Source organism: Macaca mulatta, chromosome X (genome assembly GCF_049350105.2).
Source record: "Macaca mulatta isolate MMU2019108-1 chromosome X, T2T-MMU8v2.0, whole genome shotgun sequence".
NCBI classification, from domain to species: domain Eukaryota; kingdom Metazoa; phylum Chordata; class Mammalia; order Primates; family Cercopithecidae; genus Macaca; species Macaca mulatta.
Genome location: NC_133426.1, coordinates 13,271,567 through 13,291,217, shown reverse-complemented (window position 1 = coordinate 13,291,217; position 19,651 = coordinate 13,271,567). Strand labels below are relative to the sequence as shown.

At 41.8% G+C, this 19,651-nt stretch overlaps 1 protein-coding gene across 3 annotated transcripts in view; it reads right to left on the bottom strand.

Annotated features, from left to right (window-relative positions):
* Positions 1–6,949: 6,949 nt before the first annotated feature.
* The window catches only part of EGFL6 (EGF like domain multiple 6), a 64,828-nt gene continuing 52,126 nt past the window's right edge, over positions 6,950–19,651 (bottom strand). For 2 of the 3 annotated variants that reach the window (XM_015126983.3, XM_028841961.2), the window contains 3 exons: positions 16,727–16,831; positions 13,344–13,609; positions 6,950–7,407 (listed from right to left, as the gene is read on the bottom strand). In XM_015126983.3, coding sequence (XP_014982469.2) covers positions 7,297–7,407; positions 13,344–13,609; positions 16,727–16,831 — 482 coding nt within the window. In that variant the 3' untranslated portion in view covers positions 6,950–7,296. The remainder of the gene's footprint in view (positions 7,408–13,343; positions 13,610–16,726; positions 16,832–19,651) is intronic. The other variant, XM_015126984.3, reaches the window with a different exon arrangement.

The following is a 19,651-nucleotide window of genomic DNA, read 5'->3' as shown; positions in this document are numbered from 1 at the left end:
GACATGATCACAAAAGCAGAAGTATAGGCAGCCAGTGGACCTGCCAAGATGCCCCATCTCACCGTAATCAGCAAGGAGCCGGTGTCTGCCCCCAGTGAGGTTGACTACAATGGTTTGCTAATATGAACTGTGCACAGAGGGTGAGGGAATACTACTCTCACCCCACTGCTAGTGGGCCTGTGAATTGGTGGAACCACTTAGGAGGGGAACCCAGCAGTAACGATTACAATGAAAAAAAACCTGTGCATGTCCCATGGGAGAAATGTGGGCTGGGGTTCAATCAGCACCTTCAGCTTTCCCCTTGAAAATGGGAGAAAGAGAAGCTCTAGAGATGACATCTCCATGACAACAGTGAACATCTCCAGGCATGATGACATTATGTGCCTTGGGGTTTTACCTGGTTTGGGGTAGGCTTCCATGTTGCCATCCTCATTTGGGGAAATCTGAGGCAGAGAGAGGGTAGGTAACCTCCCCAGGGATTCTCACTACTTAGCTCTCAACCACTGTGCTCTGCTGTGTGGCAGGGGAGTGGAGGGAGGCCACTGTCTTGTTGGAGAGTTAAAGCGACCCTCCCATAGATCCTTCATCTTACAGATACTGAGCCTCAGCCCTGTAGCCTGCCCAGAATTGTGCTGCTGTGGTGGCAATGCCAGCTCTGGAACCATCGCTCCTGGCCTGGTCTTGGTTTGGAAGGCCTAGAGAAGGCCAGTGGGAAATCGATTCTCCCAATTGCTAGGGGATTACTAGGAGAACATTTTCCATACATCTGAAGGTTTAGTGCTTCAAGATCCAAATGGTGGCCGGGCATAGTGGCTCATGCCTGTAATCCCAACACTTTGGGAGGTTGAGGCAGGCAGATCACCTGAGGTCAGGAGTTCAAGACCAGCCTGGCCAACATGGTGAAAACCCATCTCTACTAAAAATACAAAAATTAGCTGGGTGTGGTGGCACATACCTGTAGTCCTAGCTACTCGGGAGGCTGAAGCACAAGAGTCGCTTGAACCTGGGAGGTGGAGGTTGCAGTGAGCCCAGATTGCGCCACTGCACTCCAGCCTGGGCAACACAGTGAAACTTAGTCTCAAAAAAAAAAAAAAAAAAAAAATCCATATGGTTTTGTGATGGTAATCTTTCTTAAAAATATATGGTCTATTTCCTTCTTTGTTTGTTTTTTAATGTTTTACTGTGGAGAATTTGAAACATACAAAAAAATAGACCAATTAGTATTCTGAGACCCCCATCACTCAGTTTCGTCAATTATCAACTCATGGCTTTTCTTGTTTTCTCTAGACCAGAGGTCAACAAACTACAGTATTTGGCCTCAGTCTGGCCAGCTACAGGCTTTAAAATTAACTTTTTAAAGAATGCAGCCACTCCCATTCATTTACATATTGCCTATGACTGCTTTTGTGCTACAGTGGCAGAGTTGAGTTGTGGTGACAGAGATGTCTGGCCCACAGAGCCTGAAGTATTTACTATATGGCTCATTCCAGAAAAAATGCTTATCATCTTTTCTTCTAGATACCCTCATCGACTCCTTCCTCTCCCCCCATTGTTTTCCAAGCAAATCCCAGACCTCATGTAATTTCATTTAAGTAGTTCAGTGTGTTTCTCTAAAGGGAAGAATTCTTTCTTTAAAAAAAGCATAACCGCAGTACCATTATCCCACCTAAAAATATTGCTTAATATTGTCAGATATCCTGCAAGTGCTCAAATTTCTACTTGTCTCCTTGTTATCTTAAACAGTGAATATTCAACGACTCTGTGCGGAGCTAGTGCTCAAGTGTTATCTTCTTCGTTGGCTCTTAGAGATAATGGAGGGACATTTGAAGGTTTTTTCTATGTGACAAAGTTCTGAGATCAGTCTTAAGGTTATAGCAACATGGCTCAGGGTTCTTTGTTCTAGGAGTGAGTTACCTAACTAAAGGTACAACTCCTCTCCAGGGCCCCCCATTCTGGACAGTTTTGGATCATTTCCTTGGTTAGGGTCAGCCTTCAGTCTGGAGAAGAGTGGAGGCAGTGTTTTGAGGAGGGAGTAGTAGCCCTTCTCCTTGGTCATGTGGCTGGACACAGCCACCCCTTTGTGAATTATTAGAAGAGGATCCTCACAGGCCAAGGACTACCCAGCCGGAGACAGGCAGGCCTTTTCTCCCAGTTTGCTTCATTCCTGCAGAGGGAGTGAGTGACACAGCTATAGAACAGGGAGAAGATCATGCCACACAGGTCACATCTGCTGACAGTTGCTTACCTCCTTGCCTTTGGGAACTCCAAACAGTGTCATTCAGTACCCCTCCTTGCTGTGATAAAGGCCCAAATGTGGTCTCAAAATCCTCAAATCAGAGCTTTAGTCAGAATGACATTCAGCCTTAGCAGGCAAAAATGGGGGTTCATGTCATCGTTATTTCAGTAGTTAATATTAACTTATGGGGCTGAAGGATGTGAAAACATGTTGTGGGAAGTCAGGGACCCTGAACGGAGGGACTGGCTGGAGCCACGGCAGAGGAACATAAATTGTGAAGATTTCATGGACATTTATCACTTCCCTAATAATACTCTTATAATTTCTTACGTCTGTCTTAATCTCTTAATCCTGTTATCTTCATAAGCTGAGGATGTACGTCACCTCAGGACCACTATTGTACAAATTGGTTGTAAAACATGTGTGTTTGAATAATATGAAATCAGTGCACCTTGAAAAAGAACAGAATAACAGTGATTTTAGGGAACAAGGGAAGACAACCATAAGGTTTGACTGCCTGCGGGGTCAGGCAGAATAGAGCCATATTTTTCTTCTTACAGAGAGCCTATAAATGGACGTGCAAGTAGGGAAGATATCGCTGAATTCTTTTCCTAGCAAGGAATATTAATAATTAAGACCTTGGAAAAGGAATGCATTCCTGGGGGGAGGTCTATAAATGGCTGCTCTGGGAGTGTCTATCTTATGTGGTTGAGATATGGACTGAAATACACCCTGGTCTCCTGCAGTACCCTCAGGATTATTAGGGTGGGGAAAAAATCCTGCACTGGTAAATATGAGGTCAGACCAGTTCTCTGCTCTCAAACCCTGTTTTCTGTTGTTTAAGATGTTTAGCAAGACCATACGTGCACAGCTGAACATAGACCCTCATCAGTAATTCTAATTTTGCCCTTTTCCTTGTGATCTTTGCTTTTGTCCTTGCCCTGTTTCCTCAGAAGCATGTGATCTTTGTTCTCCCTTTTGCCCTTTAAAGCATGTGATCTTTGTGACCTACTCCCTATTCATACACTCCCTCCCCTTTTGAAATCCTTAATAAAAACTTGCTGGTTTTGCAGCTCAGGTGGGCATCATGGTCCTACCAATATGTGATGTCACTCCCAGAGGCCAAGCTGTAAAATTCCTCTCTTTGTACTCTTTCTCTTTATTTCTCAGACTGGCCGACACTTAGGGAAAATAGAAAGAACCTACATTGAAGTATTGGGGGTGGGTTTCCCCAATAGAGACATCCTGGTGAATGTTACTTAGTGTGTACAAGCAAACAGCCAAGCACTGCTCAGTGGTAAATAATTTGGGCAGAACTATAGGTTCGTGGAAGGTTGAAGATCATGGTTTTGTTGAAGGCTCAGCCTGCACAGTTGTATAACTTTCTCTAACCATGCTTAGCAGCCTGGAGACACGATGGAGAAAAGAAGGCAGTTGGGTTGATTGGAGGCTCTTCCTGGTGGCAGTGGAAGACACATGAGCCTGGGACTTGAGGGACATTGACAAGAGTGTCTTTGAAGAGATGATGGGCCTCAGAGTCTAGGCTATGTTTTATTAGAGAGGAAAGTCAAGCCAAGAGGAGGTCAAGAGATAGGAAGAAAATGGAGATATCAAGGGAATGGAGGTCTCAAAAAGGCCAAAGAGTAAGTGTAGGGTGAGTAGGATGAGGAGGAAACCAGAGAGACCAGAGAGTAGGATGTTGGAGTTCAAGAGTTCGGAGGCAATGATCAAGTCCAAGGGGTGGCCATGGTGCAGTGACTGAGGAGGAGGTGATGGTAACTGGGATAGATGAGGTCAAAGGACTGTGAAGCTAGGATGTTGGATGGGTATTTGCATGGATATCGCCATGCTGGTCAGTGACAATGGCTAGGCAGTACAGAAGGCTGTAGAACTACTTAACTGCACCTCCAAGGAACAGTGGCTTTCACATTACAGAAATAAGAGGTGGTGAATAAGAGTGGAGTAAGGAGAATGCCACCCTCAACTTTAGACCCTGCCATGTGTGGATTGTGGGAAGATGAGTGGTTTTCATTTGATAAGGCTGAAGGGGGAGAGGTGTCCCTGGGAGAGAGCCCAGTTTCAGCTAAGCTTGAGAAATGCAGGAAGAGACCTTTAAGCATGAATTAAGATGGAGGGGGATTTGTTTACCAGACAATGGAGTATGTATGATGGGGGAAGAAATAGTGGGGAGAAGTGCCAAGTAGAGTGAGCCCATAACAGAGTGGGGATGAGAGAGGGGGAAATGATGGGTGAGAAGAGGGGGAGTTTGCATGTTGGGTGGTAGCCAGGGACAACAGATACGGAAGTCATGGCTGAACTAGCTGACCTCAAGTTCTGCAAAGGAATCTAAGTATGATTTAGTGCTGGTGCAGGCTAGAGCTGCCTCACACCATAGGCTATTGACTGGAATTCAAAACAATATGTTGGTATTTAAGGATCTAAGAAGTTAGTCCATAAGACTCTCACAGGAGAGTGATCATTTGGGTCTGCATTGTGCTGTTTGAAATCCTAGATAGGCCAAGAGAGGGCTTTTCTCTTACTTAAGAAAATGTCCAGCAGTGACCAGTCTGGGACAGGGGTAGAGACTCCACAAAATCATCAGGGACCCAGGCTTCCTTCAGTTATGTACTTCACAAGGTGAGGGCCTTGCCCTCTTGATCACAAAGTGGTTCATGGAGCTCATGCCTTTACAGCCACATTGCAAGCAGGAAGGAGGAGGGGAAATGCCCAAAGAGGGGTCTGTCAGCAGTAAGCCCCCTTTAATGATCCTTCCTGAAAGCCCCAAGAATTACTTCAGCTTCCATCTTAGGGGCCTCCTCATCTGTAAGAGAGGCTGGGAAATGCAGTCTATTAGTTGATCACATTGCCTACCTCCCCCTGCTAAAAATCTGTTTATATGTGGTCATATTGGTAGGGAAAAAGATGAGAATGGATATTGTGTAGGCAACCATGAGTCTCTGCTGCAGACTTTAGAGAAACATGAAACTTAACTGAGCTTCGTGCACTGATTTTCTATCCATATGTAGCAGAGTTCCCAGGTCTCCTTATTTCATTTCTGGTTTAACATTTCTTCCCTTAACCTAAATCACTGGGGCACTGTCTTTCATTGTAAGTTCTCCCCTCCATTGTCCTTTCTTTTTTTTCCTTTTTGAGACAGGGTATCACACTGTGGCCCAGGCTGGAGTGCACTGGTGTGATCACAGCTCACTGCAGCCTCAGCCTCCCAGGCTCAGGTGATCCTCCCACTTTAGCCTCCTGAGTAGCTAGGACTACAGATGCACACCACCATGCCCTGCTAATATGTTTAGTTTTGGTAGAGATGGGGTTTTGCCCTGTTGCCCAGGCTGGTCTCGAACGCCTGTGCTCAAGAGATCCACCTACCTCCTCCTCCCAAAGGGAGTTGCTGGGATTACAGGCGTGAGCCACCATACCCGGCCCCATTGTCCTTTCTTCTAAGCCACATTATGCTCTCAAATGTCCTTGGTCATGGAAGAGACAGGAGGTCTTCTTCAAGTTCTACCACAATATCAGAAATCACCTGTATCAGTTAACTTTTGCTGTGTAGCAAACTATCCCAGAATTTAGTGGCTTAAAATAACTATTTTTATTCTCTCTTAGGATTCTGTGGGCTGATTTGCCTTAGCTGGGCAGTTTTTCATCTGGTCTCACCAGAAACACAATTTTTGTGGTTTCTGTAACTAGCAGTTATCCTAACAGATACAGTTATAGTCCTATATAGATTTGGTATGCCCAGATTCTCTCACACTAGGGAAAAACAATGTGGTCCCCACCCCATCTTAAAAGGTTGTGTGTGTTGGTTGTATTAAAGAGAACATTGTTGAAGAAGAATTACTTAGGGTTTAAGTATTCAAAAACCTTCAAGAGTGGGGTTTTAATTTTATATTAAAATTAAATTTTAAAGATTAGTAAGTGGATCACCTCTCTTTTTTTCCTTCCGTGGGTCAGTGCCTTAATTGCTTTAGGTAAAAGAGAGCAAATATCTGGAGAACCTTCTGTCTGGAGGGTGTCTTAGACCTGTTTCTAACCCAGGATCTTAAACAGAATATAAAACTGTCTTCGAGGAATACACTCAGGATTCCTACACAAAGCTCTTCCTGAATTTGGAAGAAAAGAGTAAGAAAAAGAAGTCATCCATGATTCTTTGAGTCCTGCTACCTGCTCATTTAGTTTTAGGTAGTTCTCTGAGGCTTTGAGCTCAACAATATATGCTGGCTGGGAGCGGCGGCTCACTCATGTAATCCTAGCACTTTGGGAGGCTAAGATGGGAGGATCGCTTGAGGCCAGGAGTTCAAGACCAAACTGGGCAACATAGCAAGACTTCATTTCTAAAAAATAAAAAACACACAAAAACCCCAATATATGTGAATCTGCTTTGTAGTTATAAGGCCTAATAAAACAGTCATATTTTCCCAAAATAGAAAGCACCTTTAAAGAATATGAAGTAATAGTGAAAAGAATAAAAAGTACATTTTTCAGAAAAGCAAATAATCATTTACGTAAGTAAACACAGAATCAAAAACATATTTTCTTACTTAGACAAATTAAACCATGACACAAGATGATAATTTGGATATTATTATTACAAAGAATTTAAATATACAAGCTTGGCTATGAAAGATCCAGCTAAGCCACTTAGGCAAAAGTCTATCTTTGATGTCATAGTTTCCAAGAAGTATCATAAGAGTCAAAGAGTTAAACATTTCTCTGTGCTTTTATTTCTGTTTTCTAGAAATGTTGTAGAGAGAAGCTCATCAACTTACGTATACAAATCAGATATACTGGGGAGGGGAGATAAACTAACATTTCCATATTTTATAATATAATATGGAAAGATTCAGAAATGAATGAGGAGATACAGTGATACTATATTTAAAGCAAATATTGGCATATCTTATACAAGAAAGGCATCTTATAATAATATTTCTGTTGGTACATTATAATTTTTCAGCTAGTAATTCTAAAATGCCAGAGGTCCTATGATTCAATATTAAAAAAACCAGGGAACTGACATACAAAGTCAAATATAAAGACAGTAACATTCAGTCATCCACAGATAAAAGGCTATCTGGACATAAGCCTGAAACAAGCAAGACGCCATCCACTGCGATTTCACCGGTTTTGCCCTTGCCACGTTCTGCTTCAAAAACGATCTAATAATGAAGAGAGAATAAAAAAATTACTTCAAACTGTTCAAAACGATGTTATAATCAAGCTATTTAATAACTATTAACTTGTGTCCCTATTGCATAGAAACCGGCTTCGACATTGAATATACAGTAATAGATTATTTTTTAGATGTCAGGTGTCTGCACTGAGAGAACTACATTTGGTGAAAACAAGGTCATAGCAAAGCCCACATGGATTCTGAAAAACCCTATAAAGCTGGGAGGAAAAGGAAATTTTGGAATTCCCATTTAAAAGAAAAGCAAAACAAAAATTAAAAAATGGTTTTCTTTACAAAAACCAAGTTAGAAGAAACTTAATATTCCCCTTGAACATCTAATAAAAAACTATATAGTCAAGGCCGGGCATTGTGGCTCACGCCTGTAATCCCAGCACTTTGGGAGGCCGAGGTGGGCAGATCACGAGGTCAGGAGATCGAGATCATCCTGGCTAACACACGGAGAAACCCCATCTCTACTAAAAATACAAACAAATTAGCCGGGTGTGGTGGCGGGCACCTGTAGTCCCAGCTACTCAGGAGGCTGAGGCAGGAGAATGGCATGAACCCAGGAGGCAGAGCTTGCAGTGAGCCAAGATCACGCCACTGCACTCCAGCCTGGGCGACAGAGTGAGACTCCGACTCAAAAAAAAAAGCAACAACAAAAAAAAAACACTATACAGTCAAAAGGGAATTATTTTGATATATTTAGATTTTGGTAGTTTATAAGAGTGTAATTATTTTTCTTTTTCTTTTTTTTTTTTTTTTTTGAGACGGAGTCTCGCTCTGTCACCCAGGCTGGAGTGCGGTGGCCGGATCTCAGCTCACTGCAAGCTCCGCCTCCCAGGTTCACGCCATTCTCCTGCCTCAGCCTCCCGAGTAGCTGGGACTACAGGCGCCCGCCACCTCGCCCAGCTAGTTTTTTGTATTTTTTAGTAGAGACGGGGTTTCACCGTGTTAGCCAGGATGGTCTCGATCTCCTGACCTCGTGATCCGCCCGTCTCGGCCTCCCAAAGTGCTGGGATTACAGGCGTGAGCCACCGCGCCCGGCCAAGAGTGTAATTATTTTTCTTAAAATATTGGTTAATGTATTTGGAGATTATCTGGAATGTTGTTTTCATGTGTTGAAAATATTTCATAATATGCTATAATCACTTTTGTCTAATAAATTTATTAATCAAAAGAGAAACAAACTTCTTTATAGTTTAGAAATTTCGATATAGAGAGAACAGAGGATAAATACTAAAAAAAGTCATCTTCAAATTGGACACAAAATTACAGGGGACTCATTTACCAAATTAAGGATATACAGTGACTATATTCATTCATTTATCCAAACATGTTTTCAAAAAATATAATTAAAATCAATATTTGCTGAATGAAGGTTTTATTTATTTATTTATATTTATATTTATATTTTTTTGGAGACAGAGTCTTGCTCTGTCACCCAGGCTGGAGTGCAGTGGCACAATCTCAGCTCACTGCAACCTCTGCCATCCAGGCTCAAGTGATTCTTGTGCCTCAACCTCTGAGTAGCTGGGATTATGGACATGTGCCACCATACCCGGCTAATTTTTTTAATTTTTAAATTTTTAATTCTTTTAATTTTTAATTTTTTAAAATTTTTAGTAGAGCCAGGGTTTCACCATGTTGGCCAAGCTGGTCTCTAATTCCTCAAGTGACCCACCCACCTAGGCCTCCCAAAGTGCTAGAATTACAGGCATGAGCCACTGCACCTGGCCTGAATGAATGTAAGTTTCTTCAATATTGTAATTAAAAAAAAAAAGTTCATGTTAATTTTATAATCAGATAAAACACTAGAAATATTTGTTAAATTCAATAATTATGAAAATAATAATAGCTACAATTTATGGAGCACCTATCCAGTAACATTCACTCTAAAGAGAAGTATGTCTCCCACGCCTCCCAAAAAGAGGGGACTAGGCCTATAGGGTTTCTACAATTCTCAGTATCTGAAATAAGCAGATTTAGAGGACAACAAAATGATCCTGTTTCAAAGATGACTAAAGTTACCCTGGAACAAATATTTTAGAGGGAAAAGAATAATTTGGAACATGTTATTCTTTAAAATAACACACACATATAGCCTATCAAAACGAAATTCAACAATAGCCTACGTATACTGCAGTTACAGATAAATAAAAATATACATTCACGTGCAAAGTAAAATGTGAAGTATAAAAGCACTCATGTTACTGTAGTATGATTATGAATCTTTACTTATTTTCAATAAAGTAATTTCCTTTAGTCATTTCTAAACTTTTTAAGTTCAAACTTATATAAATTCAAACTTGTATAAATCGGCATTTTAAAGAAAGATCCTTTAAGAATCATGCTCACACAATGCCATCATGCAATTATTCACTATCCCCAGCACCATCTCTTTTTTGCTTAATAAAGAATTACAGAATAGTTTTCAGAAATGAAGCAACTTTAGGCTTGCTGTCATCACTGTATCCAGTTTTCTCCGGTTCTCCAAAGAGGAGAAACCTCAGGGAACAAATGGAGATGACAAGGGTCTATGACTGCTCACTACCTGGGCTGCTCTCTTTTGCTCTCAATCTGAGTGCATTTTCTTGAGAACTATTGGAAACAAGTTATTACTAAGCAGCCAGTGATAGCGTAACTGGGTAAAGAAGTTTCTTTTTCCTCTAGTCTCAGGAGGGAACTGCTTTCAGAAAAATGTTCCTTTTGCGCCCAAAGGAACTTTTTTTAAAAAGTAGGGGTAAGCCAAACAGCAGACCCCTCACAGCAGCTGCAATGGGTGGGATAATGAGGGTGGCTATGTCTATATCTTGGCATATGGTGGCTTTTCCAACACTAAGACCCCTGACTGATAACCCCTGGATAACTAGAAATAAATGTCAGGATAATTAATTGACATACTAATTTTGTGTTTTTCACTATATTTTTACCTCCTCTGTTCCCCCCAAAATTAGGCAGGATTTTAATGTTCTTTTTTATCAAGGAGATTTGGGATATAACAATCAAAAGCAGACTTTTCTGGAAGACAGTCCCTTTCCTGACGTTTGTTACCCACAAGCTTAACTTTCTGAGACTGTGGCTGAAGGTAGAAAGTTAAAAGGAGAAGTGGTCAGGGGAGCCATGAGATTCTCCAGGACTAGGATGCTGCACCACTGCATCTCCCTGCACAGCCGTGGGCAGAAAATGGTTGCCTGATGTTCCCATTGAGGCTAGATTCTCAGCAACAAGGTTCCAACCCCTGTAAAGGTTTCTGTGTCTGGGCCTGGCATGGAAGTTGAAGAGACGAGTGACTTCAAGGGCCACATATGTGCAGAAGATGTGGGTATCCATGGCCCTCATGATGAAGTAAAGATGTGCTGCCCCCTTCTTAATGTCTGGACCACTTTTAGCCTTTCAAAAGCACAGGCTACTCTAGGGAGGGGGCCCCTAACCCAACCCTGAATGAGGAAAGCCAAGATTGAATTTCCCCCCAGCCTAATGGGATGGGGTTTTGGATTCAGAAATAGTTTGATTTCGAGAAAGCAATGTGACTTACCTTGTATGCCCAAGTTTATGCAGCAAGAGTCACATCTGTTACAACTGTCCACAGCCAATATGACATTGCTAAACTGGAATATATTCTTTAGTCTGGATTAGTCAGCTTCCTTACCCTTCAATATCCCCCCATCAAGATTTCCCCTAGAACTGAAGAATTCAGGGAACAGATGCCTGGGTCTGAGAATGCCTCTTATGAAAGCACTGCTGTGTTCCAGTGTGATTGCTGGCCAGGCTCTTTGGGGGCATGTCTACAGAAATGTGCATTTTAAAAAAAATCACTGTTTTGATAGTATACCTTCCCTGCAAGCTACCATGTTATATAAAAAATATTCTCCATCACATGAATTCAGTCAACATGAAAGTAATTATGAATGCTGTGCAGAGGCATGTTTCAATTCTCCAGCAGGGGATATAATCCATATATAGCACGGCTCAGTGCCACAGTCCCCAGACCATGCCGCAAACACAACAAGAAAAACACGTGGATTGGATTTGTATTGCTGTAAATGTATTGCTATAAGAATAAACTCAAATTAATGCATGTGTCATTCCTAAACAAGCACTGGCTGCTTTTACCACAGAGGGGAAGAGTGGTTAGGAAATTCATTAACTGGTACCCAACATATACTTTTATTTATAGTCATGTCTTATGATATATTTTAAATAAGATGTTCTGCTTTAATTAAAGTATGACATGTAAATGAAAAGATGTTAAATTTGCATTAGTCATCTTTTATAAGCAAAGTATAAATGGAATCCTAATACATGGATCTACTAATTGTTCTTCCTATTATCTCCGCTTCATGTACCTTTTTCTAGCTTTCACCCTTTTTCCTTCCCACCTTGACCAAACTTTTTATTTGTTTGTTTGTTTGTTTGTTGTTGTTGTTGTTTGAGATGGGGTTTCACTCTTGTTGCCAAGGCTGGAGTGCAATGGCGTGATCTCAGCTCACTGCAACCTCCGCCTCCTGGGTTCAAGTGATTCTCCTGACTCGGCCTCCTGAGTAGCTGGGATTACAGGCATGCACCACCACACCTGGCTAATTTTGTATTTTTAGTAGAGACAGGGTTTCTCCATGTTGGTCAGGCTGGTCTTGAACTCCCAACCTCAGGTGATCTGCCTGCCTCGGCCTCCCAAAGTGTTGACCAAACTCTTTATAACGTCCACAGTAGCTGCCTCCAGGCTCTGATCCCTTCCCTTTTCATCTTTCTGAAGTGTGACCATTGACCCTTCCCCTCCAAAGAAAGAACTCTTGCAAAGGTCACTAGCCACCTCCTGATGGGTCAAACTCAATAGACTCTTTGCCATTTTTATACTGTTTGTTCTTTCTCAGGGTTTCATCCACTTGACCAACTTCCTCTTAAAACTCTGTTTCCTTTTCCTTTATTAAACCCACTGTGCAATAAAAGATTAACTCAGTAGGTCTGGGTTGTCCAAACCCTACACATTCCAAAGAAAGGTTTGGCCCTTGACTGGTTCTTAGGAGATAACCTCTAAGCCCTTGTAATAGCCTCTTTGATTAAGAATGCCTTTGTTTACCTGAGGTCTTGGACCATGCCAGATAGTTTATGGTAACCATGTGACTTATGGTGGGTGCCTTGAGTCACATGGTATCAACTTGACCACTAGAGAGGCTGGAGACTAGATAACTAAAGTCAGCTACGCAGGTGATCACATGGGCAGACTGACCCCCAACAAAATCCTTGGACACAAAAGTTTGGGTGAGCTTCCCTGGTGGGCAATACTTTGTGAGTGTCATCATGCTTGTTGCTGGGAGAATTAATAGCTGCCCATATGACTCTACTGGGAGACAAAAACCGCAAGCCCCTGCCTGGTCTCTCCTGGATTCTACCCTATGTGTCTTTTCCCTTTACTGATTTTAATCTATACAAACTGTACTTGTGAATATAACAGCTTTTCTGACTTCTGTGTGAGTCCTTTTAGGGAATCACTGAACCTAAGGGTGGTCATGGGGACCCTGACAATAGCCACTCTCTCAGTTCAGTTTAAAAAACATTAAAAAAAAATCACCTTCTAGCTGCCATTAATTGTGGTAAGTTCTGGGCATAGAATGAATGAGCATGACATTCTTTTACATACTATGGAATGTATAGCCTGATTTGGAAGGATGTTGGTGAGAGGAGCCTGACAAACAGGTTATTTCCATAGAACGTGATATGCATATGCCAGATAAGTATCCATGAGTTGTGCCAATTAATCACCTTGCCTATTCAGCTCCAGAAAGTATTCTTTAAGTGTAGGGAAAAAGTCTTATCGTTGTATCCCTAATGCCTACATGCTTCAGTACATGTTTTGTTTCATTTGTTAAATCATTGCAAAAGAATGCAAATACTGAGTTTAATCATTTTTTTCCCACTTACGCTTTTGGTAGCATCAGTTCCTTGATACAACTGAATTTTCCCTGTCTTCCACTTTTCATCCTCACTCGTGGTCTCCTCCCATGCCAGGGCATTGTTACTGTTTTTCACAAACACTCGAAGTTTTCCGACTTTATCTCCGGCCAGCCGGTAACCAAAGAGCAAACAGAAGTTGCTTTGGGGCTGCAGGTCAGGGAGGAGAAGTTTCAACCGGCCAATGTCTTTCTTGTGACCTGCCAAGGCCGGAACTGCCATATAGTAGCCAATAGCTTTAAGAGAAGGGGAAAAATGCACAATTAGTGAGGCAATTGTAAGGAGTTTGGCTTTAATGTATAAAAAAGCTATAAAAAGTGAACAGTCTCCTATAGGGAAAGCTGAAGTCCTCTTCACTTTGAACATAGGAACAAAAGTTTCATGCTAAAATGGATTTTAGGGATCACACAATTGATATCTTTTGTTATATAGTCAAGCAAACTGATGGGTAGAGAAACCGAGGAATTTTTTTGCATTCACAAAGCTTCGTAGTAGCAGATATGGGGTAAGAATCTAATTAAATGATCCTTTAGCACTGCAGGTAATCTGCAGTTGATGGAGAACTTGTGTTCCATAATTTCATTTCCATATTGGTGACTTAAAACTTAGAATGCATTTCCCCACTGAGTCAATGACATGTAAGATGATCAGCTCCTTAAGTGGGTCCAGAGTGTGGCGTTTAATCCAAAACACATCTGCACCTGTACTAGTGGTTTCTTGGAGCTCAACTACCATGTGTAACATATCACTCCAATTTCTGATTTAGGATGACAGGAACACTCTCCTCCAAATCCTGCAAATCTTCTAAGTATCTTTTAACCTGTGGTGTAGTGGACTTTTGCTCATCTCCAATCTTCAGGTTGTGGCTTTGATGAACTTGGGCAAAAACTCCCAAAGAGTAGGGTCTGAAAAAGTTGATAAGAAGGAAACATTTCTATGAAAGCCAGGAAGAAGACACTGGGGAATGGGTAGTCTTCTGCTACTACAAATCGGAGATACTTGCAGGACCCAGGCTGACATTGCCTTAGTTTTCAATGCATCCAGAAACTGGTCTTCTTCCCCAGCTAGTAGGGTATCCAGATTTAGCAAATAAAAATACAGGATGCCCAGTGGAGTTTGAGTTTCAGATAAACTACATGTCCAAGACATACTAAAATGTATTAATTGTCTGTCTGAAATATAGGCATCCTATACTTTATCTGGCATCTCTTTCAGCTATGCTCTCTCTTCTGTCACCTACTGTGGCAGGTTTCCCTTTCTCTCCCAGATAAAGCCCACTTTGAGCTGTCTTTGTGGTTTTATCCCTCTAACAATGCTAACTAATTCATGTCTCTTTTCTTTTCTTTTTCTTCTTTCTTTTCTTTTTTTCTTTTCTTTCTTTTTTTTTTTTTTTTTTTTGAGGTAGGGTCTCACTCTGTCACCCAGGCTAGAGTGCAGGGGTGCCATTATAGCTCATTATAGCCTCAAATGCCTGGGCCCAAGTGATCCTTCCACCTCAGCCTCCTGAGTAGCTGGGATCACAGGTGTATGCTGCCACACCTGGCTAATTTTTTCTTTTTCATTTTTTTGGTTTTTATTTTTTATTATTTATTTATTTATTTGGAGATGGAGTCTTGCTCTGTTGCCCAGGCTGGAGTGCAATGGTGCAATCTCAGCTCACTGCAACCTCTGTCTCCCGGGTTCAAGCGATTCTCCTGCCTCAGCCTCCTGAGTAGCTGGGATTACAGGCACTCAGCACCACGCCTGGCTAATTTTTGTATTTTTAGTAGAGACAGGGTTTCACCATGTTAGCCAGGCTGGTCTTGAACTCCTGACCTCAGGTAATCCACCTGCCTTGGCCTCCCAAAGTGCTCCCAAAGTGCTGGGATTACATACATGAGCCACCGCGCCCAGCCTATTTTTTCAATTTTTTGTAGCGACGGTATCCCTCTATGTTGCCCAGGCTGGTCTCAAACTCCTGGGCTCAAGTAATCCTCCTGCCTTGGCCATGTTATTTTTTCATATTTAGCTGTACAGAGGGAATGAAGAACTCACCTAGAGATCCAATGGAGGTGCAGGAGGAGCGGGGGTATGATTTGAATGATGCAGAAGCTGAAAACCCTAGAGTTATTTGTGAATTGAGTGTTTGTAAATAGGGAACTTCCCATGGACAGAAAACTCAACGTAAGACTTAACATAACCCTATATCAGCTGTGGAGGTCCTGGAATAACCTATGGGCTCCCAATACGATATAGCTCTGGTAGACATAAATTTAGAGATGCCATTATGGAAGAAAAGAGAAACTCAGGTTAGTTATCAACAAGATAGCTTTTCCAGTGATATGGTGTTTTCAGCCTGGTTAAATTTGCCCTTTGCTTACACTGAATCTTTAGTAAAAGTCCCATTCACACAACTGCTGTGTGAGATGTATCCCCTCTCCCCTAACCCCAAGTTCAAAAAGGAATTCTTGTTAGAGGATATCTAGGTTTTCTGATTGCACGTGAGGGCATGAAAGGAAAGATATTGGGGAAGTAGTCTAGAGGAAGGATCTAAAAGAAGGATCTTTCAACTGAGGGCTGAGCCTATACATCCCCAAAGAAATAATTTGATTGATAAGTAACTGGAGTCCCTGAAGGTGTAACAGTTGTCTTTAATTATATAGTCAGTCTTTGGGAGACAGAGATTCAATCTGTGCTCTAAATGGGATCTGCAAGGCAAACACTAAGGGGATAGTTAGGGTCCATCAATAGTGTTTAAGTAGGCAATGGGAAGGGTGGAAAATCCACAGCTCACAGATAAGATTGAGAAAAATTCAAGGACAGGTGGCTCGAAAGAAATCCTCAAGCAACAAACAGAAGGGAAAGCTCAGTTCAGGAGTTCAGGTCATTGACTTGATGTTCATTATGGTTTTCATGCTTTGAGGGGCCACTCTACTAAAACACCAGTTTTAGATAGAGGTCATATTTCCTTTCAAGATTTATTTCCCCCATGAAAACAAAACAAAACAAAAACTATGAGATGCCATGGCTGGTAAACTGGGAAGAAGAAACCACTTCTTTCTACCTTTTCCCTAACTCTCCCAAACTTTATACAAATCTCAACATCTCTCTCTCAGCAAAAGGAGAGTGAATATGGAAGAGGTTTGCTCCCATAGCCTTTGTGTAGGCAGGTGTGTGGGAGAGGGATTAAGTAGGAGAATATATGCTGGACCAAGTTAGTCATCTATCAAGGGAGAGCTCAGAAGGTCTAAAAGTTTCCAAAAATGAAAAACAACCCTGCTCTGATGAGTAATGGGAATAACAACCTGTCACTCACGGAGGGCCTTCTATCTCTTCACCATATTGCAGAACATGAAATTGTCAAATATAAATACCATTATCTCGATCAGCAGGATTCCAGTCAAAATCATCTTCTCTATCCTGTTTCCAGTCACAGATCCCATGATCGAAGCTGCAGTCAACCGAGATATTTAAATCTGCTAAAAAGAAAGAACGCATTTCATAACCCCTAAGAGCATTAGGAAGATGTCTAACATTTGGGGCTTTGAAAGGCAATACCTTGTTTTCAGTTGTACAGAGTACAGATCATGACATACCCTGTTTTGAGTTATGTCTGTGGAGCCATTCTGAATAAATTCAGTTGTGATCTTAAAAAAACAAAAAAACTTTGGGAGGCTGAGGTGGGCAGATCACGAGGTCGGGAATTCAAGACCAGCCTGGCCAACATGGTGAAACCCCGTCTCTACTAAAAATACAAAAATTAGCTGGGCATGGTGGCAGGCACCTGCAATCCCAGCTACTTGGGAGGCTGAGGCAGGAGAATTGCCCAGGAGGTGGAGGTTGCAGTGAGCCAAGATCGTGCCATTGCACTCCAGCCTGGGTGACAGGGTGAGACTCTGTCTCAAAAAAAAAAAAAACAAAAAAAAAACCAAAAAACCAAACCAAACCAAACCAAAACAAAACCCTTTTTTAAAAAAAATAAGTAATGGGTGAGAACCACATGCACAAAGAGAAACAGAATATAAGCAATTGTTTATCGAATTCAGGCCAGAAAATAAAATATCTCCTACCCAAATAAACCAGTAAAGACCTTGCCGAAAGTTTCTACCTTCTTTTCTTTTCTTTCTTTTTTTTTTTTTTTTTTTTTTGAGACGGGGTCTTGCTGTGTCATCCAGGCTGGAGTGTAGTAGCATGAACACAGTTCACTACAGCCTCTACCTCCTGGGCTCAAGTGATCCTCCCACTTCAGCCTCCTGAGTAGCTGGGACTATGGACACATGCTACCACACCAGCTAATTAAAAAATTTTTTTTGTACAGCTGGGGTCTCATTGTGTTGCCCAGGCTGGTCTTGAACTCCTGGGCTCAAACGATCCACCTGCCTTGGCCTCCCAGAGTGCTGGCATTACAGGTGTGAGCCACCGTGCCTGGCCTCTAAACTGTTAATGACTGCCTTGTTTAGATGTGTCAGAGAAGTATAACAGTTCATTCAGCTAGTTTTAAGTTTTGAACCAGTGCCTGTGGTTACTTTTATGTAGATCCTGGCCCACTGTCTATTTTTATAAAGTTTTATTGAAACACACTATGCCCATTCATTTGCATAACATCAATGACTGCATTTGAGCTACAATGATGGAGTTGAATAGTTGTGAAAGTAGTTTATGGCCCAGAAAGCTTAAAATATGTACTATGTAGCCCTTTATAGAAAAAAGTTGGCTGACCTCTGATGTAGATAAATACCACTGGGAAAGGGGGGGTGAAGAATGAGATAGTTTTGATTTATAACTAAGGCTAGCCTCTGGCTCTGATTTTGGGGCTTTATATGTTAATGCTGGGGAAGAAAGGAATGGTAAGAAAAGAGAATAGGGTAAAAAGGAACACAACAGCAGCTGATTCTTGATTCGTTTTGATTTGCCAAATATTTTATATCATTTGATTAGGTTGTTTTAAAAAACGTCTAGCATCAGACTCATTTTCAGGAAACTAAAACTGAGGCTCAAGTTCTGCAGACACTGAATGCTGGAGTTGGACCTGAATCCCAAATCAGAATGCAATCCAGGACCTTCCATCTTGCACATATCCTAAGTGAGCACACATGGTCCCTTTCCTCACTTTCCTTTCTTCTTAACTCCCTATTTTTTCTCTGTGCGGCAAATATATTTTCTTTCTAGTCCCAGTTTTAAAAGTAAAAGATGCCTTGCTTCCAGTCTTCAGTATTCTTTAATGAGTGCTAATACTAGTTAGTTAGATAGTTGATGTTATTATCCCACAAATAGTGGAATATCAGTTTTTCAGTTGGTTTATAATTGTGGTGGTATGTTTCTCCCAAACTCTTCCCCTTCCTCCACATGGGGCAAGCGGGTATGTAAATTGAGATGATGGAACAGTATATAGCAAACTATTCCATAAAGAGATAAAACTCAAGGCTTTGGTCTCACAGGCACATTCTTTCATTTGTATAGCACTTCATGGTTTGGAAAGTGCTTTCAAATATATTCTCTGGTTTAATCTACACTTGCCTTGAAGCAGATGCTGTTGGTGCCACACCAATATCTGTCAGTACTTATATTCTCTTGCAGGCATGTGGCTTTCTACTGGAAACACTCACAACTCTCTGTGTGAGGGTGCTCTCTGCTTGGAGCATTCTTGGCCCACCAGGTGGGCTAGAATGCTGGGGAGTCATTTTCCCAGGGATAGCCGTAAACCAGTAATGGACAGGAGTTGTTGGATAGATATCTCCATTTCCTTGCCTTTGGAAAGGACCACTAAGTGCTGGAATTGAATGTGGGCTAAAGTCGCATTGGAATTCAGGCTTTCCCTGTCTTGTCGAGGGTCCAAGTGAGATCAAGTTTCCCCAGTGGTGCCCTTCCTTGCTTTCATGCCAGGCCAGGAGCACCAAGGAATCAGCACCCTCCTGGGAGCAGTCTTCAATCAATGCCAGATGGGAGTTGGTATATATATGACCCAGCCTCCTTATTCCTTCAGTAGGATAATTCTGAGCCATGTGTTCTACACGGGCTTCTGGAGTTTCCCAGTGGGATTGAGCTCCAGTTGCCCACAGTGGAAACTTGCCTGATAACGTACCCTTTATTGCCTCCTCCTCTCCCCACCTCACTTCTGCACACCCCCAGCCACCATTTCCTGGGATCATCTTCCACATAAACCGCTTGCACACAAATTCTTATCTTGGGGTCTATTTCTGGGGAACCCAGCCTAAGACAGCATCTAAGAGATGAATATTGCTCTTATTCCAATTTTACATATGAAAGCAAGGAGGCACTGCAAATCCAAGTGACCTGTC